The sequence below is a fragment of the Balaenoptera ricei genome, chromosome 2 (assembly GCF_028023285.1).
Source record: "Balaenoptera ricei isolate mBalRic1 chromosome 2, mBalRic1.hap2, whole genome shotgun sequence".
Classification (NCBI taxonomy): Eukaryota; Metazoa; Chordata; class Mammalia; order Artiodactyla; family Balaenopteridae; genus Balaenoptera; species Balaenoptera ricei.
Genome location: NC_082640.1, coordinates 160,492,358 through 160,513,307, shown reverse-complemented (window position 1 = coordinate 160,513,307; position 20,950 = coordinate 160,492,358). Strand labels below are relative to the sequence as shown.

Sequence of the window (20,950 nt, the reverse complement as noted above, 5' to 3'; positions counted from 1 at the left end):
ATGCAACCACACTTTCCTGTTCCTGAGACCTACCACCTGCTGTTCCCTCTGACTGGGACCATCTGTTTGCAGATGTTTCATGGTTGACTCCTTGTCATTCAGCTCTCAGCTTCACTGTCACAGGGGCCTCCTCTGACCACTCTGTCTAAATTAACCACCTTCACTATCCATCACATCAAATGTTTCATTGTCTTTATAATACATTCAAAGGTCTGAAACGATCTTGTTCATTTATTCGTTTGTTTTTCCCATTAGAATGTAATTTCATAAGCACAGAAACTTTTATTTTTCTCATGTTGAATTCCCAGTGTCTAGAACAGGGATTAACAAACTTCTTCTGTAAAGGGACAGTCAATGTTTTATAGGACATACAGTCTTTGTCGCAACTACCCCAGCTCTGATTTGTTAGCATAAAAGCAGTTGTAAACAATAGCTAATGGGAGTGTGTCTGTGTTCCATTAAAACTTTATTTCTGGGACTTCCCTGGTGGCACAGTGGTTAAGAATCCGCCCACCAATGCAGGGGACACGGGTTCGAGCCCTGGTCCGGAAAGATCTCACATGCCGCAGAGCAACTAAGCCTGTGCACCACAACTACTGAGCCTGTGCTCTAGAGCCCACGAGCCACAACTACTGAGCCCACGTGCCACAGCTACTGAAGCCTGTGCGACTAGAGCCCGTGCTCCACAACAAGAGAAGCCAATGCAATAGGAAGCCCGCGCACCACAACGAAGAGTAGCCCCTGCTCACCACAACTAGAGAAAGCCCGCACGCAGCAACGAAGACCCAATGCAGCCAAAAATAAATAAATTAATAAATTAAAACAAAAAAACACAAAAACTTTATTTCTGAACACTGAAAAAAAAAAAAAAAAAAGGGAGGCCCAGATAATCTTACCAAAAGGGAAATCATATGATAATTGGGTCCTAAAAGGTTTAAAAATACTGATCTCTCTGGGACTCCTACCTGTTTCAAAAGTTGATCTTTCAGGTAGTGGATCTGGACGTAGAGTTATTCTTTCTCCATAGGGTATCTGTTCAACTTTATTAGTGGATATGTCTGGTAAACAAAATCAGGGATAAAAACACTGTAAGAGTGAAGCTTAAGGAAGCCAAAGCTGAAGCTAACAATTCCTTTAGAATCCCAAATACAAATTTGCCACTTTCACTCACCTCGGCCATGGCCATAATCGACAGTCTGCTGCACTGGTGGTGGTTTGGACATTGGTGGCATACCCATAGGCACCGGGCCAGGAGGAGGGATGGAAGGGTGAACAGGTGGGGGTGGTAACACTGGAGCAGATGGAATCGTTGCAGCTTCAGGTTTAAATTCCGAATTCAGTCCTTGTTCATCATTTGTATCCCAGAGGCCATAGAAAGAATCTTCATCCCAGCGTTCCTGTTCCATAGCTGAAGTCTGTGGCTTTAACACTGGAGGGGGAGGTGGTGGCGGAGGAGGAGGGGGTGGCGGTGGCGGTATTGGGATAGGCGGCCTGGTCACAGGAACAGATGATCTTGCTGGTGGAGCAGAGGGTCTTACAATTGAACCCGGTGGTTTACCCATAGGAGGGGGTGGTCTATAGGACCCTGGAGGCTGGAAAAAGAGTAAATGGCTTAATGAATGAGCATACCATCATGTTTTCATGTATCAGTAGAAATTAAAATCTGGTTCTCAATCCATTGAAGAAAAATTTGATATACTGAACTTACTCAAAATTCAAAACTTTTTGTACTTTAAATTTAAAATACACCATTAGGGAGAAAATACGTGCATATCACCTATCTGATAAAGGACTTGTATTCAGAATATAAAAATCTCTTATAAGACAAATAGTCAAAAAAAATATGGGCAAAAGATTTGCATATAGTTTTCCAAAGAAAACATATGAATGGCCAATAAGCCCATGAAAATATGCTCGACATCATTAGTCATGAGGGAAATGCAAATTAAAACCACAATGAGGTACCATTTCATACCCAGTAGAATGGCTATAATTGATAAAACAGACAATAACAAATGATGGCAAGGATGTAGAGAAACACAAAGACTCTTAGACTGCTAGTAAGAATGTAAAATTTCCACTTTGGAAAATGGTCTAACAATTTGTCAAAAAGTTAAACTTCAATTTACCAAATAATTCAGCAGTTCCATTCCTAGGTCTCTAACCAAGAAAAACATGCCCCCCCAAAGACCTGCACACAAATATTCACAACAGCATTATTCGATAACCCAAATGTCCATCAACTGGTGAATGGATAAACAAAATATGGTATAGCCATACAACAGATTGTTACTTGGCAATAAAAAGAAATGAAGTACTGATTCATGCTATAACATGGATGAACCTTGAAAACATTATGTTAAGTGAAAGAAGCCAGACACAAAAGACCACATATTGTATGATTCCACTTAAATTAAATGCCCAAAAAGGCAAATCTATAGGGACAGAAAGTGGATTAGCTGTTGCCTGGGACTTGGGTAGGAATGAGGATTAACTGCAAATTGGCACAAGGGATCTTACTGGGGTGATGAAAATGTTCTACAACTGGATTATGGCGATGGTTGGACAACTCAGTAAATTTACTAAAAATCACTGAATTACAAACTTAAAATGGGCAAATTAGATGATGTAAATTATACCTCAAATACCTTAGGTTGGTTTAAAAAAGGAAAAACAAAAATGCCCTCAACACTATCACCTCCTCCCTTCCCTGCAATGAACCACCCTCTTTTTCTTCTCCTTCCAGAAAAATTAGGGTGCTAGCCAATTTGATACAAATATCCCAGGCCCACCTCAAACCTACTGAATTTCTGTGAGTGAGGTCCTGGCATTAGTTTAAAATAAACAAAACTTCTGTAATTCTGATGTTCACCACCTGGTTAAGAATCTCTGCTATAAACTATCTCCCCACTATGGTAACCTATCTCCTCCACAAAAATAGTGAATTTCCAGTGAGAGAAACAAACTCTAGCTAGCTCCCTCACTTCTATCTAATTGTCTGACTGACAATAGTAGTTTGTGGCAAGGCTGGTACCAACACACAACATCAGAACCGGGAAACAACAAAACAAAGATACCAAATGGGACATTTAGTAATCTCTCTGACAACCACCAAATGTCAACAGAAATGTATATTAAGGAAACAGTAGAATCTCTTGGTAGATAGGTTCTATTTACTTAATATTAAAACCCAATTGTCAAATTTTATTTTAATCTTTGCAATCAGAGATAATTTTAATCTCTGATTCGAACGCTCTTTACCCATTTCTCTTAGTTCTATGTTTCTGGTTTGTTCTATTGACAAACAAATTGACAGCTACTTTAGACCTTGGAAAGCCAACAATACACATTACTTATATATTTATTCATACACAGGCTGCGTGTTAAACTTTTTGAGTAACAAAATTACATTTTGGCTAATAACGTAAGAAATATTATTTAACAAGAGGCCACTATAGGCTGGAGTTAAAGACAAATGACTATTAGGTAAATGATGTAAGGTAAACTTTAGGTTACGGCACTTTAAACTTTGTTAGGGAAATGCCTATGCATGACAAAGCTACTGCGTCTGGAGCACAGCTATCCAGACATGCTTTAGATATCATAAGGATTCTGGACTATGTCTACAAATAAAAAGTGTTTTTTTCATATTACATAGTGAAAGCAATACATACATTTGTGAAAAACAGAACACTCCTACAGTATTTACATGAGAAAGGATTAATATCTGTACCATACTAAGGATAACATAAATTAGTAAGAAAAACCTTAAGAGTCAAATAGATAAAACAGGATTTTTATAAGAAATGTAATTAACAATTATCAGAAAATATTCATGTTCACTAATTATCGAAACTACCAAACATTTTATTATTTTTAAAAATATTTATTTATTTGGCTGCACCAGGTCTTAGTTGCGGCACGCAGGATCTTCGTTGCCGCACTCGGGATCTTCGTTGCTGTGTGCGGGATCTTTAGTTGCAGCATGAGGGATCTAGCTCCCTGACCAAGGATCAAATCTGGGCCCCTGGCATTGGGAGCGCAAAGTCGTAACCACTGGACCACCAGGGAAGTCCCATTACCAAACATTTTAAAACATTTTATTAAAATATTAAATCTTCCAAAAATATTAAGTAGCTGATGCTTGCTAGGCTATAGTATAGTCGTTATATAACTATTTTAGAGAGCTGTTGGCTATATTATAGGAATCATTAAAAATGTCCTTGTTCTTTAACTAAAGTATACCACTATAGGAGTTTAAAAGTACTTTTAAGAAGTTATCTAAAATAAGAATTTGAAGCATAATGCATAGTGGTTTGTAGAAAATAAAGAAAGCAGATGTAAGCTTTTATCTATAGAATGGGTAAACAACAAGGTCCTACTGTATAGCACAAAAACTGTATTCAATATCCTGGGATAAACCACAATGGAAAAGAATACTAAAAATGTATGGGGCTTCCCTGGTGGCGCAGTGGTTGGGAGTCTGCCTGCCGGTGCGGGGGACACGGGTTCGAGTCCTGGTCTGGGAGGATCCTGCGTGCCGCGGAGCGGCTGGGCCCGTGGGCCACGACTGCTGGGCCTGCACGTCTGGAGCCTGTGCTCCGCAACAGGAGAGGCCGCGATGGTGAGAGGCCCGCGCACCGCGATGAAGAGTGGCCCCCGCTCGCCGCAACTGGAGAGGGCCCTCGCACGGAAACGAAGACCCAACACAGCCAAAAATAAATAAATTAATTAATTAAAAAAAAAATGTGTATAGGGGGCTTCCCTGGTGGCGCAGTAGTTGAGAATCTGCCTGCCAATGCAGGGGACACGGGTTCGAGCCCTGGTCTGGGAAGATCCCACATGCCGCGGAGCAACTAGGCCCGTCAGCCACAATTGCTGAGCCTGCGCGTCTGGAGTCTGTGCTCCGCAACAAGAGAGGCCGTGATAGTGAGAGGCCCGCGCACCGCGATGAAGAGTGGCCCCCGCTTGCCGCAACTAGAGAAAGCCCTCGCACAGAAACGAAGACCCAACACAGCCATAAATAAATAAATAAATAAATAAATAATTTTTAAAAAAAAGTGTATATATGTATAACTGAATCACTTTGCTGTACAGCAGAAATTAACACAACATTGTAAATCAACTATACTTCAATAAAAAAATATTAAAACTAAAAAAAATAAGAATTTGATACAAAGACATTTATTAACATTGTATTAATAAAAGATTAGAAACAAAGGTTTAACTTTGTTAAATGGAATAGTTTTAATAAATTGTGCATCAAAAATAAAAAGCATGTAGCAATATGTTAAAATGTTTATGATTGATTTATCAAGTGAATAAAGCAGAAATGTGGATCTATGATCTAGAGCTTCTACTATTTGCTAAGAGAGTCAAAGATAAAAGATGTAGTTCCTATCCTTATGAAGGACAGGCAAGATAAGAGAGAAGGCAAGACAAGACAGAAGGCAAGACAGACAAGAAAACAGACAATCCAAATACAGTATGATAAGGGTTCTGACAGAGGCCCATAAGATGTTACAGGCGTACATGCAAGGGCAATTGTCTTACACAAGTGGAAGAGAAGATACAGAGATGAGTTCTAAAAAATAAACAAGAATTAACTAGTTGGAGGAGAGGATAGGAAGAGAAAAAAAAAGAAACTCTAGGTTTAGAGAACAACATGCATATGCAAAGGCATGGAGAAGTAAGAGCCAGTCACACTCACAGAATTGTCAGAAGCTCCATGTGGAGGGAAAGTAAAGAGAGGGAGTAGCAAGTAATGGTAAGCAGAGCTTGGGCCAGCTCAGGAAGAACATAAAAGGCCAGGCAAAAGAATCTAGATTTTATCCTGAAAGGAACACAAGAATACTGAAGCGTTCTAAAGCCAAGGTACAACATGGTGAGATTTATGTTTTAAAATGTCCATTTTGGAGACTTCCCTGGTGGTGCAGTGGTTAAAAATCCACCTGCCAATGCAGGGGACGTGGGTTCAACCCCTGGTCCGGGAAGATCCCACATGCCACAGAGCAACTAAGCCCATGAGCCACAACGACTGAGCCTGTGCCCTAGGGCCCATGCACCCTAGGACCCGACACCACAACTACTGAGCCCACGTGCCACAACTACTGAAGCCCGCGTGCCGCAACTACTGAGCCCGCGTGCTGCAACTACTGAAGACTGCATGACTACAGCCTGTGTTCCGCAACAGGAGAAGCCACCGCAGTGAGAAACCCGTGCACCGCAACGAAGAGTAGCCCCCACTCGCCACAACTAGAAAAAGCCCGTGCACAGCAACGAAGACCCAACGCAGCCAAAAAAAAAAGACATAAAATGTCTGTTTTGGCCAGCAGTCACATCAGTGCTGCCTAAAGTAAAGTGTAGGGTAGTCCTAACTACAAAGTGGCATGAGAGAACTTTTGGGGGCAATGGAAATTTTTTTTATCTTTTAGTATACATTTGTCAAAACTCAAACTGTGGGCTTAAAACATATGTAAATTATAACTTAAAATTTGATTCAAAAAATATTTTAAAAATAATCACTCTGGAAGCAGAATGAAGAATGGATCAGAGGGGAATGAGATGGAGAGAGATGAATTAGGGTGTTTCTGAAATAATCTAGGCAAGAACTGACATGGGCTGGAACTGAGGTTGTAGGGAAGTGGAGGATAGAATACTTGAACAATATTAAAAAGATAGTAAAATTAATCAACAGAATGACTGAACACAGAAGGTTAGGACAGAGAAAAGAGTTACGGCTGACTTCAGGTTTCAAGTTCGGGTGACTAGGTGATAATGAGGAGAAAGAACAAGTTTTCATGGAGGATGGTAATGAGCTCCATTTTAAATATGTTGAGTTTGGCAGGAGACACACCCAGAGAGAAACCCTGTAGGCAGATGGATGCATACACAGGCCAAGAGATATGATTTGGGGAGTCAACATCATGGTGGTTGCTGACATCAACAATTACATCTGAGTGTTGTGTGTTAGATTAGGATGGAAGGGAACGTTGAGAAATGAAGAGTTAATCTGATGAAATGGTTCAGTAGTGTTTTTTTTCTCTCTCTCACTTATATTTGCATGATAACATTTTAAAAGCCCATCACTGGCTTAAAGGTAAAACAACAACAACAACAAAATGAAAGCAAAACAAGGGGAGAGCTTAATCACACAAGTCTTTAACGTAGCTTCACTGCCTGAACTGGGGCACGAGGTTCAACCCCTTCCCTAGCTAAGGACTAGTAGCCTGAAGAGGCAGGGAGACTACGAAGCTCACATGAGCAGGGCTCACAGGGAGTCCCTGCACTGTCCAAATGGAAAACAGGACTATTTGAACAAAAAGGATTACCAAGAAAATTCTACAATTTTGTGAACACCAAGCCATATATATAGTTCCAGTGTGCTTGGTGTACTTATCAAACCCTGGGGGAAAAAGCATTTCTGTCACACTTTCGACCATACTCATAATATTTTCAAAGGTCCATTACCATTAGCTTTTTACTTTTCCAAAATTTACATTTTTTATAGAGGAAATTTATACTTATTGTAATACAAAAAAAAAAATCAAACGACATACAAACATACAAAGTAAGAACCATTTCATTTTCTGGGCACATATTTTCCCATACCGGATACATTCCAGGTCTTGAAGATGTATTCTGCAATCTCGAATCCTGGGGTGGTAGATGGTCAGGCATCTGTGGCTCAGACCCATAGTCTTTCATCTTTTGAAGCTGTTCTTTCTGTTCTCTGTAAACAAATAAAATTGCCATTGTACATAAGGCATGTGTTCTCCATTCCTAAATAACTATAATATTGAAGAACAAAAAAGGAAACTAAAACCTTTTTTCAAACCCTCTACAGTGCCCATAAAGCATCTCCAGGGTAATACTCTCTTGCCTTTATGAGCTAACTGATCAGTCATCTACGACCTATAAAATAATGATAAATTATTGAAGATCTTCAAGGACCGATTCTAGAACCTGCCTCTTTAGTCTATTTTAATATCTCACCTACTTGTCATGTTTTTCTTTCATCCAACAAAAATCTCTCTTGCTATTTTTTTCTTTGTTCAATAGTCTTTAGATAAGAGGTTGCAAAATGGTGGCACATGGGCCAAATATCAATGTATTTGGATATATATGAATATATAAAAAGGTTTTTTAAAATTTAGCTTCCATATTAGTTTTAAAATCTGAGCTAGCTGCCATTACTTACAAAGCAAAATAACATATTTTTCCATATAAATTCAAATTTTAAAGAGATCTGCAGACACTGGGCCTACATTCCCACATGCCAACAATCAGCTCAGTGGAGTAGTGGCTCCCTGCTTTATATGAAGCAGTTTGCCACAGTCCTCACCAAACCCAGTAGAGTTACACTGACCCGCTTTCACTCATTTTAGTTACCTGTGTGGTTCTTGTGGGCATTTTAGTTTACAGCCCCTGCTGTATACAGTGAGAACAGTTGTCAGTCTAAACCTTTAAAACAATGCTTCATGCTCCTAAAGAGTAGTTACGTAACTCTTCCAGTTTTTCTTTAAATCGCTGGTCAAATTCCCTTCACTTTTCCTTACAATGCCCACAGTAAACACATACAACATCTACCACAACCTCTTCAGACCTTTTACAATTTTCTCCCTACCATTTTGTAAAGTGTAATGACCCAAATGGACACAAAGTAAGGGTCAAGTATAAAAAAAGATTATTTTCTGCCTCATGTAAATCATACTATGACTTTCCCAATACAACGTGAGTGACTTGTATTTAACTATGACCACTCTTACCCATCACTTCACATATTTTGTTTTATTATGTGGCCTAGAAAGAGCTTTAAAAAAAGGGTGATGAGGCACCTTGTATCCAGCATTTCTATACAAAGCAATAACGGGTGAAAAGGAAATTTCAAAAAGGAAAGGAAAGAAACCTTGGCAGCTTAGTAACACCAATCAGCTTGGTGCTCTCCATAAACAACAGATTTTAGAGTTGGACAGACTGGGTTCAAATTCTAGGTTTACCAATTCTAGTAGCCAAGTGGTACTCTCTGAGCCTTAGTGTCTTTGGTGAAGTGAGAATACTATTACTTATCTTTGCAGGCCTTTGCGGTAAGGATTTGAGATAGGAGGATTGAGATAATACATGCTAAATTATCAGCACAGTGCCAGCACAAAGTAGGTGTTAAATTAAAGGTGTCCATAATTTAAAAGTGAACAGAGAATAACTAAATGTTCTATAGCATACTTTCCACATTTACTACTATCTTCAGGAGTAATCTGGAAAAGTCAAATCTCTTAGAGTGTATCTTCTATAGACCACAGAAATCTGTTTTGTTTCCTGAGGCACCTGATCTTTGATCTTTACTTACAGGTATTTTTCCTCATACTTTTTTAGTCATAAAGCTTCAGTTATAATTTCAATTGGCATAATCCACAAATGTAGACCAGAATTGAAAAATGAAAAAAAAACACAATACATTGGAATATATCAAAAACTAACCATTAATTTATTTTCACAAAACATTGCTAATTCCTAAGAAATTACTCAAAAAGTAATTTCTCATTGCAATCTGTCAGTGACTCCTAAATTCTCATCTCAGGATATAGTTGGTATAAGGATTACATGAATTAATACATACAAAGCACTTAGTACAGTTCCTGGTACATAGTAAGCGTGCAATAAATGTTAGCTTTTATTATTACTGCTACTAATGGGAAGCATTATGTAGATACCTATACATAGTTGGGTGATTGTAAATCAAGAAATCCAAATTCTATTCTCCATCTCACAAAGGAAATATTTGATTATGTAGAAACAAGTAACATCCTCAAGTAGAGATACTGCTTCTAGTTATAATGAAAGATAAAACATCCCAAAAAGAAAGAATCAATAGTTAGATAAATCTGAGGCTGCTTCCACGTAAACCATTCTTAGCTTCAACAGAGAAAAATATAAATCCTTCCAGCACTTTCCAAAGTTATACCAAAGATTAGTGAATATGAAGTCTATCAGATCTAATACCAAAGAACAAACTGCCTCAGGGGAAAAAAGGGATTTTACGTATGAGCTCTGTGAAATCCAGAGCACTGGAAAGTTGAAGTTTGAACTTGAAACAATCACAGGCATGGCATGTCGGCAACATATCTACAAAAGCCAAGAATGGCTATCAAATTTTCATATTTCAGGACATAAGTTTATAATTAATACAGTTCCTAAATATCCATCCTACCCTAAAACAGCACTCAATGACTAGAAATTAAAATTAAAATCATGTGGTAAGAACTTGAACAAAAATGATTCCATTCAAATATAACACATCATTTTAAAAAGAGCAGTCTGAATGCGGTTTTGACTAAAAGAAATGATCTTAAGTAGTTAACTTACCGAAGCATTTTCAGTTCTTGTGCAGCTTTCAAAATGATTTCATGCTGCCTCTGACTGAGAACCATTACCCCTCCAAGGCCTTGGTCAGAGTCTAAGTTTGCATCCGACCCCATCATTTCAGAAGAATGATGTGAGGAGGGCATATGTTCCGCCATGGGGGAATGTCTATCCACATCAGATGGGTACCATCTGTCTGACAATCGTTCTCTTTCCCAGTCCATTCTGTCAGGAATATAATCTCGCTTTTCCCGCCATGTATCTCCTCTTTCTGGGTACTCTCGGATCCTCAACTCACCCCTATCACGGAAATCTCGATCATACCCATGGTCTCGATTTCTTTCTTCTCTCCATCTATCATCCCGATATCTATCCACAGGTGGAAGAGGTGGGAGGGGTGGTAAAGGTGGAATAGATGGAATATCTCGTTCACGGAACTGTGATTCTTGTTCATCCAGTGGTCTCCCATAATCTCTGTCCCACTCATTATCCAAATTTCTATCATACATATCCATAGGTCTTCCGATCCGATCCACGTCCCTGTCCAAGTCCCTGTCCATTTCCCTGCTGTAGTCCTCATCCATATCCTGATCTCTCTCCCAATCATCCCACCAAGGGCCTCGTCTATCTCCATCATGAGATCGAGATGGTGCCGAAAACCTGTCCTCTCTGTTATATGAATCTAGTGTATCATCTTGATAGTCATGTTCACATTCTCTCCAGTATCTCTCTCTATCCCAATCATCAAGTCTTTCTCGTTCCACTGGAGCATTTCTACCATCTAATGGGAACTCTTCATGCCCTCTCTCTTCTCCATGGTTCCATGTTGCCCTAGGAGGCTCATCTCGGTGATATGAATACATTTTTTCCCCACCATCTCCTGGTTCTGGTCTAAATGGACCTCTGTCACGACCAAAATCTGGTCTTCCCAGACCCCTCTCCCGACTGCCAGGCCCTCGAGGTGGTCCCCTCTCCCTGCTCCCACCTCTTCGGGGTGGTACTCTCTCTCTACTCCCAGGTCTTCGAGGGGGTCCTCTCTCCTGGCTGCCAGCCCTCCGAGGTGGTCCCCTTTCTCGGCTGCCAGCTCTACCCCTCTCCTGGCTGCCTTGCAGACCACCTGGCATTTTCTCCCGACTGCTTCCTGGCCTCACCAACCCTCTGTCCCGGCTGCCTTCTCCTCTACTCATCTTCTCTCGACTGTCTTCTCTTCTACCCATCATTTTATCACGGAAGTCTTCTTGCTTGACCAACCCTGGGCCACGGCTGATTGCCTGGCCTCTACCTCTATTTACTAGTCCTTTATCCCGTGTGTCTTCCATTCTGCCTTGCCCAGGACCTCTGTAAGATGAGCTGCTGCCTCGATTGCCTTCTAACCTATTATCTCTGTTATCTGGCCGAGGCAGCCCTTTATCTTGGTTGTTTTCTGAATGGGGCAGACCAATACCCAAAGGTTTAAAATCATTATCTGCAGTTAGTGATGATGATGTTGCTACTGCTGTTCCTCCCTCCATCCCCCCTGTTTTTGAGGGAAAAGTAGATTGAGAAGGTACAGGTTTATTTGCAAGGGGTACAGGCTGAGTAACAGCTTGGGCTTTGTCCATTTGAGTCTCCATACTTTGAGAATTCTGGTCCCAATTAGAAGGCTCTAAGGGCCCTTCCGAGACTTCGCTTTTAGGTGGCTCTTGCTGAGAGTCGCTTAGATTCTCATTTGACTGAGCCGCCTTGGCATCCTTTACATCTGCAGCAATGGAAAATGCAGCTGATTGCATTTTAAAATTCTTCTGCTGGTTACTACTGGTGTCTGCTAATGGTTCTTTGTTTCCTGGTTCTGCTTGTGACTTAGGTTGCTGCTGATGTTGCTGTCCAAAAGCTGGTTTGGGGCCTTTCCACTGTGGTCCACTCTGTCGAGGACTGAGGGATGTATTGGGGGTAATATAGAACTGAGATGCTGGCCCCCGGGGAATCACTCCCCATTTGCTTTTAGCGCCCTCTGTTGGGTGACCTTCATATCTGGGTCTTGGCCCATCGGGGCGATTTCCTTCAAAACGAGGCCCTTTGGGTCTCGGTCCTTCACACCTTGACCCTAAATCCTCAAATCTTCGAGGACCATCAAATCTACAAGTAAAACAAAAGATATTACTCAAGACAGTAATGCAGAAAAAAAAAATTCTCCATGTAAAAATATTTAAGGCAATCTTGCCTTAGTATCTGTTTACAAAAATGACTCTTAGTCACTAAACAAACCCTGAGATATCTATATCTTAGAACCAGTATGTTAAGGTGGCAGAGCTCAGAAGGTCTCAGGACAAATCTCCTGCAGCAAGTCACTGATACACTGAATTGTTAAAAAGCAATTATAAATATTGTGCCTTAGTAGACAGAAAAGTCCACTCATTTCAAACAGAAAAAAAAGTCCCGTAGCTAATTCTGAAAGTACTTTTAGAGTTAAATTATAACTAAAAACTAAATATGAAACAATTAACAAGATAATATAGGATGATTATAGATACTGTTGGAGCTAACATTATCATCTTGACTAATTGACAAAAGTTTAAAAAACAGCAGCCAGCTATGTCTTAAAAGCATGCCCTGACATTTAAAAATCTGGACAGATATATTTTTGCTATGGACCCACTTGCATATTTGGTAAATATTTAGTGTATATCCTCTGTCAGGCACTATGCTACATCCAAGGGATACATGAATAAAATGTCTTCTTTGCCCTCAAAGGGTTTACAATGGAAGAGAAAGAATCTAAGTGTAAATAACTGCCAAAAGGTACAATGACTAGTCTATCTGCACATAATAAGGGCAACAGAGGAGAGAATGGTCAGTTCTACCAGGGTGAAGGTGGTGCTCTCCAATAAAGGCTTTATATAATAGAAGATGCTTAAGTTAACTCTTGAAAAACAAATTCTCAGAGATCAGGTTAACAGAGAGTATTGGAGATGACGGGAGTGGGTGGCAAGGACATCTCAGGCTAAAGAAGCATTATGAGGAAAGGCAGAGAAACATAACCAGCATAGCATGTTTGGCAAACAGTTTAGCATGGCTGAAAGAAAGAGGAAACAAAGTCTAGGACACCTAGGAAAGGAGGAGTGGAAAAGCAGCACACTAAGAGATAAGGTAAAGAGCCAGGCAAGGGTCAATCTCCAGAAGACCTTGTATACCTCGGTGGCATGGACTACTGGTACACCTCCAAAATTCATTCCCCCTTTTTCTACAGTAATTGAGCCTCTCCATTATTAGCTAGACATAAGGATAGCCAGACTAAAGACTCTCTTTCCCAAACTCTCTTGCAGCTGTAACTTTTAGCCATGTTCTGGCCAATGAGCTGAGAGTGAAAATGATTTACACATCCTTCCAGGTTGTAAACTTAAAGGGAAGAACACATCCTTCTCTTCACCATTTTCTTTTTCATGCTGGCTCTGACATGGTGGTGAGGCATCCTGAACCATGTAGATAAGGGCAACATACTAAGAGATGGTAAAGTAACAAATCAGAAGGAACCTGGATTCTCGACACTGGAGAGCCACCATATAAGTCCTGAGAGAGAATAAACTTCTAACTTGTTAAAGCCATGTGACTTTGGATCTCTGTTACAACAGATGAATTAATTCAGCTGGGTAAGAAGCTGGAAATTACCTTAAGCACGTAGAGCCACTAAATATGACGTGATTTTTAAAACATTTCTCTAGCAGAAAAGTAGTAGATGGATAAGTGGGAAAAGCTAATTGTAGATTGTCTCTACAATTTGAGTAAGTGAAGGTGAAGTCTGTTCTAAGGCAGTGATTGATATGAGGATGTAAAGGAGGAGATAAAAGTGAGAGATGTGAAGGAAAGTAAAGCTGATAAATTTTCTAACAGGTGGGATTAAAATAATGGAAAAGGAAGAATTTAGGATGGTTCCAAGGTTTTTGGCTTCGGTGATGGTCATGCCTTTCATGCCTCTAATGAGAAATAAAAGGGTTTTTCTTTCATTTGTTAGGGAAATAAATGAGAGTAATAAATTCGGTTTCAGCAAAATATTAACTTCCTATCCCTGTGACATCAGTCTTTGGTAATCTAGAAGTCTTAGTTTCAAAGGGAGAATGCTTCTATCAGGGGACACAACAATGACTCTATTAAACTCCAGTTCAGACTGCCATCTGGCCACTTTGGGTTCTGAATCAACAAGCAAAAAAGGGAGTTACTGTACTGGCTGTGGCGGGGGGGGATTAATCCTGTCGTCCAAGGGGAAATTGGGTTATTTCTACACAGTGAGGGTGAGGAGTATGTCTGGAATGGAGGAGATCCTCTAGGACACCCCTTAGTACTTCCATGTCCTGTGATTAAAGTCAACAGAAAACTACAATAACTCAATTCAGGCAGGGTTGAGAATAGCTCAGACCTTTCAAAAATGAAGGTTTGGGTCACTCCACCAGGCAAGGAACCAAGACCAGCTGAGGTGCTCACTGACAGCAAAGGGAATATGGATTAAGTAGAGGAAGAAGGCAGTTATAAATACCAACTGTAATTACATGACCAGTTGCTGAAATAAGGGCTGTGATAGTTATGAATATTTCTTCCTTAACGTTTGATATTAAAGGTTTAAATATATATTTATTAGTCAAATATCTTTTAATTGATTTTTCTTCCTTATCATCTAACATAAGATGTATTAATACTAGCTAGCTTTATAACTCAGAATTTAAGTTACAGAATATCAAAGAGGGGATGTAAACCAGCTAGGGAGAATGAAGATTTCCCCAAAGACAAAAAAGGGGCTTTATAATCTTTTCTGGGGAAAGGATGAGAAAATTTCTGGTTGTCCAGGGATAAATGTTTCATGTTAGACACAAAAATCTCCCCTGTGACCCACCCTAATAAGAAACATAGAAGAAAGAAAGAAACATGGCTGGAAAATGTACTTCAGCCCAGCCAAGTCGACACTATATAGAGTCATCGCAAGGAATTAAAAAATACATAAACTCATGCCGCGGAGCGACTAAGCCTGTGCGCCACAACTACTGAGCCTGTGCTCTAGAGCCCAAGAGCCACAACTACTGAAGTCTGCGTGCCTAGAGCCGGTGCTCCGCAACAAGAGAAGCCACCGCAATAAGAAGCCCGTGCACTGCAACGAAGAGTAGCCCCTGCTCGCGGCAACTAGAGAAAGTCTGCGCGCAGCAACGAAAACCCAATGCAGAAATAAATAAATAACATTAAATAAATAAATAAATAAAAATAAAAATAAATAAACTCACTATAAACAGAGAGAAGGGGCTACCAGTAGATGAGAATTTTGTTTTTAAATTCTGGAAGACAAAGAACAAACATGAGTGGTAACATATGGAGCAGGAAGAAGCCGCAGTTTAGAGTGCTGGTAGCAGAGAGGGATACAATCAAAATGGGGCTGGCTTGCCCAGAGAAACCCAGAGAGGATCAGGATTCTCAGAATCCAGGGATGCTGGGGAAAGACAAGTAAGACTTGGGGATAAAATTATGTAAATTAAAATCTATATTCAGAACCACTGATCAGCTTTTCCCTGGTCTTTTTTTTTTTTAATTAATTTATTTATTTTTTGGCTGTGTTGGGTCTTCGTTTCTGAGCAAGGGCTTTCTCCAGTTGCGGCGAGCGGGGGCCACTCTTCATTGCGGTGCGCGGGCCTCTCACTATCACGGTCTCTCTTGTTGTGGAGCACAGGCTCCAGACGCGCAGGCTCAGTAGTTGTGGCTCACGGGCCCAGTTGCTCCGCGGCATGTGGGATCTTCCCAGACCAGGGCTCGAACCCGTGTCCCCTGTATTGGCAGGCGGATTCTCAACCACTGCACCACCAGGGAAGCCCTCCCTGGTCTTGAATGTCTCTAAATGCATGAATTTGAGGGTCCCGTAGCGTTAGCACAGTTTTTTGCCCTATCACCTAAAGCAAAGTCTGACAATTGGTTAGCCCCCCACATACACACAGAGCTCCCAATCAGCTTCAGTGTCTCCCACTCTTAAATATAAATGGACAACCAGAGATCACAATATATTTGAGAAATGTCTCCAAAATGAAAAGAAGAGACCAAAGATAAACAGAACATGGATCTGGAGGAAACAGACATAATGCAAAAAAAAAAAAAACAGAAGAGAACTTAAAAAAAAAAAAAACCAACTCTCAAGTTAGTATCCTCAGAGACATTCTTTTTTTTTTATTTTAATTAATTAATTTATTCATTCATCTTTGGCTGTGTTGGGTCTTCGCCTCTGTGCGAGGGCTCTCTCCAGCTGCGGCAAGCGGGGGCCACTCTTCATCGCGGTGCGCGGGCCTCTCACTCCCGCGGCCTCTCCCATTGCGGAGCACAGGCTCCAGATGCGCAGGCTCAGTAATTGTGGCTCACGGGCCTAGTCGCTCCGCGGCACGCGGGATCCTCCCAGACCAGGGCTCAAACCCGTGTCCCCTGCACTAGCAGGCAGATTCTCAACCACTGCGCCGGCAGGGAAGCCCTCAGAGACATTCTTAAAGATACTGTATCAGTAAATTGACAACAATTTGCTATATACAAAAAAGGATGAGGGGTCTCCCTGGTGGTGCAGTCGTTAAGAATCCACCTGCCAATACAGGGGACACAGGTTCAAGCCCTGGTCCGGAAAGATTCCACATGCTGTGGAGCAACTAAGCCCATGCGCCACAACTACTGAGCCTGTGCTCTAGAGCCCACAAGCCACAACTACTGAGTCCACATGCCACACCTACTGAAGCCCGTGTGCCTAGAGCCCATGCTCTGCAACAAGAGAAGCCACCACAATGAGAAGCTGCCACGCTGCAATGAAGAGTAGCCTCCGCTCACCGCAACTAGAGAAAGCCCGTGTGCAGCAATGAAGACCCAGCACAGCCAAAAATAAATTAATTAATTTAAAAAATAAAATAAAATAAAATAAAATAATAATAAAGATCTTGCGCGCCACAACTAAGACCCATTGCAGCCTAAATAATAAATAAATATTAAAAAAAAAAAAAAAGGGGCTTCCCTGGTGGCGCAGTGGTTGAGAATCTGCCTGCCGATGCAGAGGACACGGGTTCGAGCCCTGGTCTGGGAAGATCCCACATGCCGCAGAGCAACTGGGCCTGTGAGCCACAACTACTGAGCCTGTGCGTCTGGAGCCTGTGCTCCGCAACAAGAGAGGCCACGACAGTGAGAGGCCTGCGCACCGCGATGAAGAGCAGCCCCCGCTCACTGCAACTGGAGAAAGCCCTCGCACAGAAACGAAGACCCAACACAGCCAAAAAAATAAATAAATAAATTTATTTAAAAAAAAAAAAAAAAAAAAAGGATGAGGACCTCCCTGGTGGCACAGTGGTTAAGAATCCACCTGCCAATGCAGGGGACACGGGTTCGAGCCCTTGTTCAGGAAGATCCCACATGCCGTGGAGTAACTAAGCCCATGCACCACAACTACTGAGCCTGCGCTCTAGAGCCCGTGAGCCACAACTACTGAAGCCCGCGCACCTAGAGCCTGTGCTCCGCAACAAGAGAAGCCACTGCAACTAGAAGCATGCACACCACAACGAAGAGTAGCCCCCACTCATTGCAACTAGAGAAAGCCTGTGCAAAGCAATGAATATCCAATGCAGCCAAAAATAAATAAATGAAAAAATTTATTAAAAAAAAAAAGGATCAGGGCTTCCCTCGTGGCGCAGTGGTTGAGACTCTGCCTGCTAATGCAGGGGACATGGGTTCGAGCCCTGGTCTGGGAGGATCCCACATGCCGCGGAGCAACTGGGCCCGTGAGCCACAGCTACTGAGCCTGCGCGTCTGGAGCCTGTGCTCTGCAAAAGGAGAGGCCGCGATAGTGAAGGGGCCTGCGCACCGCGATGATGAGTGGCCCCCGCTTGCCGCAACTGGAGAAAGCCCTCGCACAGAAACGAAGACCCGACACAGCCAAAAATAAATATAAAAATAAATAAATAAATAAGACCCGGTGCAACCAAATTAATAAATAAAAAAATATTTTTAAAAAAAGTAAATATAAAATAAATAAATAAAATTTATTTAAAAAAAAAAAGGATCAGAACCAGAAGAACTGTAGAATTGGTTTTTAATTCTCAAAATTTAAAAAAATGCAATAAAAGGATTAGAAGTATCTCAGAAAGTACAACAAAATGAGAGAGAATAGAGACAAATATAATCAATCCAGCAGGTCCAAATCCTACAAATGAGGAGTTCCAGAAAGATAAAAACAGAAAATAAGAGTACATAAATAAATAAATGAAGAAATAGGACAAAGAAATTTCCCAGAGTTAAGAGACTCTAATCTCCAGATGGAAAGGGCCCAGCTCACTAAGTATCCAGTACAGTCAATAAAACTAAACAAACAAAAACCACTATAAAATATTAAAAGAAAAGGGATTAAATAAGATTCTGGCAGTAGGGAGAAACCAACTAAAAAGGAAAAGAATCAAAACAGTACAACAGCTACACTAGGTAACAGAAGAAAAGAGAATGCTCGCTGACCCTAAAACCTTGACCTTAAACGCTGATCCTAAATTATGTTCAACTTCAGTAAACAGTATATAAACAGTATTAAATAGTATGGTACAAAAACAGACACACATATCAACGGAACAGAATAAAGAGCCTAAAAATAAACCCATGTTTATACTAATTCATGATGAAGAAGCCAAGAATATAAACACAATGGAGAAAGGATAGTCTCTTCAATAAATGGTATTGGGAAAACTGGACAGCCAAATGCAAAAGAATGAAACTGGACTATTACCTTACACCATACACAAAAATTAACTCAAAATAGATGAAAGAAAAAAAAATAGATGAAAGACTTGAGTGTAAGACCTGAAACCATGAAACTCCTAGAAGAAACATAGGCAGTAGGCTCCTTGACATAGATCATGGCAATGATTTTTTGATTCTGACATCAAAAGCAAAGCAACAGGGACTTCCCTGGTGGTGCAGTGGTTAAGAATCTGCCTGCCAATGCAGGGAACATGGGTTTGAGCCCTGGTCTGGGAAGATCCCACATGCCGCGGAGCAACTAAGCCCATGCATCCCAACTACTGAGCCTGCAAGCCATAACTACTGAGCCCGCATGCCACAACTACTGAAGCCCAAGCACCTAGAGCCTGCGCTCCGCACAACACAATGAGAAGCCCGCACAACTCAACGAAGAGTAGCCCCCGGTCGCCACAACTAGAGAAAAGCCTGAGTGCAGCAGTGAAGACCCAATGCAGCCAAAAATAAATAAAGTAAATAAAATTTTTTAAAAAGCCTACTTTAAAAAAAAAAGCAAAACAACAAAAGCAAAAATAAAGTGGGACTACATCAAACTATAAAGCTTCTGCACAGCAAAGCAAATCATCAATAAAATGAAAAGGCAGCCTACTGAATGGGAGAAAATATTTGCAAATCATGTATCTGATAAGGGGCTAAATCCAAAATATATAAAGAACTCATACAACTCAACAGCAAAAAAAGAAACAATCTGATTTTAAAATGAGCAGAAGATCATAGACACTTTTCCAACAGACAAATGACATTTTTCCCAAGAAGATACACAGATGTCTTTCCAAAGAAGACATCATGAGAAGATGCCCTACATCACTAATCATCAGGGAAATGCAAATCAAAACCACAATGAGATAGTACTTTACATCTGTTAGAAAGGCTATTATCAAAAAGACTAGAAATAACATGTGTTGGCAAGGATACAGAGAAAAGGGAACCCTTGTGTACTATTGGTGGGAATGTAAACTGGTGAAGCCCACTGGAAAACAGTATGAAGGCTCTTCAAAATATTAAAAATAGAACTATCATATGACCCAGCAATTCCACTTCTGGGTATTTATTGGAAGAAAACGAAAAAACTAACTCAAAAAGATATATGCACCTCCCCCCCACCCCATCCATGTTCACTGCAGCATTATTTACAATAGCCAAGGTATGGAAACAACCTATGTGTCCATTGATGGATGAATGGATAAAAAAGATGTGGTATATACATTCAATGGAATATTATTCAGCCATAAAAAAGAATGAAATCTTTTCGTTTGCAACAATATAAATGGACCTGCAGGGCATTATGCTAAGTGAAATAAGTCAGAGGAAGACATACTATATGATCTCTCTTATATTTGGAATCTTAAAAAAATTTTAATTAATTAAAAAACCAAGCTCTTAGATATGGAGAACAGACTGATGGTTGCCAGAGGCAGGGTGTGGAGGTGGGAAAAATGGGTAAACTTTTTGTTTTCTTTTGTTTTTTAGTTTACATAAATTATAATAAAAATATATGCAACCTCAAATTATATATCCAAATTACTAATCAAGTGTGAGGTTAGATTAAAACATTTTCAGGCATGCAAGGGCTCAGGAAACTCCAACCCACAACTTCTTAGTTGAGCATGCACTCCAGGAAAAGGAGGCACTAAACCACAAACTGGAAGCCATGAGATTCAGTAAACAGTGAATCCAATCTAGAAGGATAGTCAAGGGAAATGCTGGAGTAACAGCCATATGACAGATCTTGAGAGCAGCAAACCAGCCAACCAGCCCAGGCAAAAGCAAGAGAATGCATGAATCTGGGGGAGAGATCTCAAGAGAAAAAGAGATGTTG

The 20,950-nt window shown here is 40.7% G+C and overlaps 1 protein-coding gene across 3 annotated transcripts in view; it reads right to left on the bottom strand.

The window, feature by feature from the left end:
• YLPM1 (YLP motif containing 1) overlaps nt 1–20,950 on the bottom strand; it is a 68,728-nt gene that overhangs the window by 23,627 nt on the left and 24,151 nt on the right. For all 3 annotated transcript variants that reach the window (XM_059914671.1, XM_059914672.1, XM_059914673.1), the window contains exons 5-8: nt 10,363–12,474; nt 7,612–7,732; nt 1,172–1,592; nt 966–1,058 (exon numbers count right to left, since the gene is read on the bottom strand). In XM_059914671.1, coding sequence (XP_059770654.1) covers nt 966–1,058; nt 1,172–1,592; nt 7,612–7,732; nt 10,363–12,474 — 2,747 coding nt within the window. The remainder of the gene's footprint in view (nt 1–965; nt 1,059–1,171; nt 1,593–7,611; nt 7,733–10,362; nt 12,475–20,950) is intronic.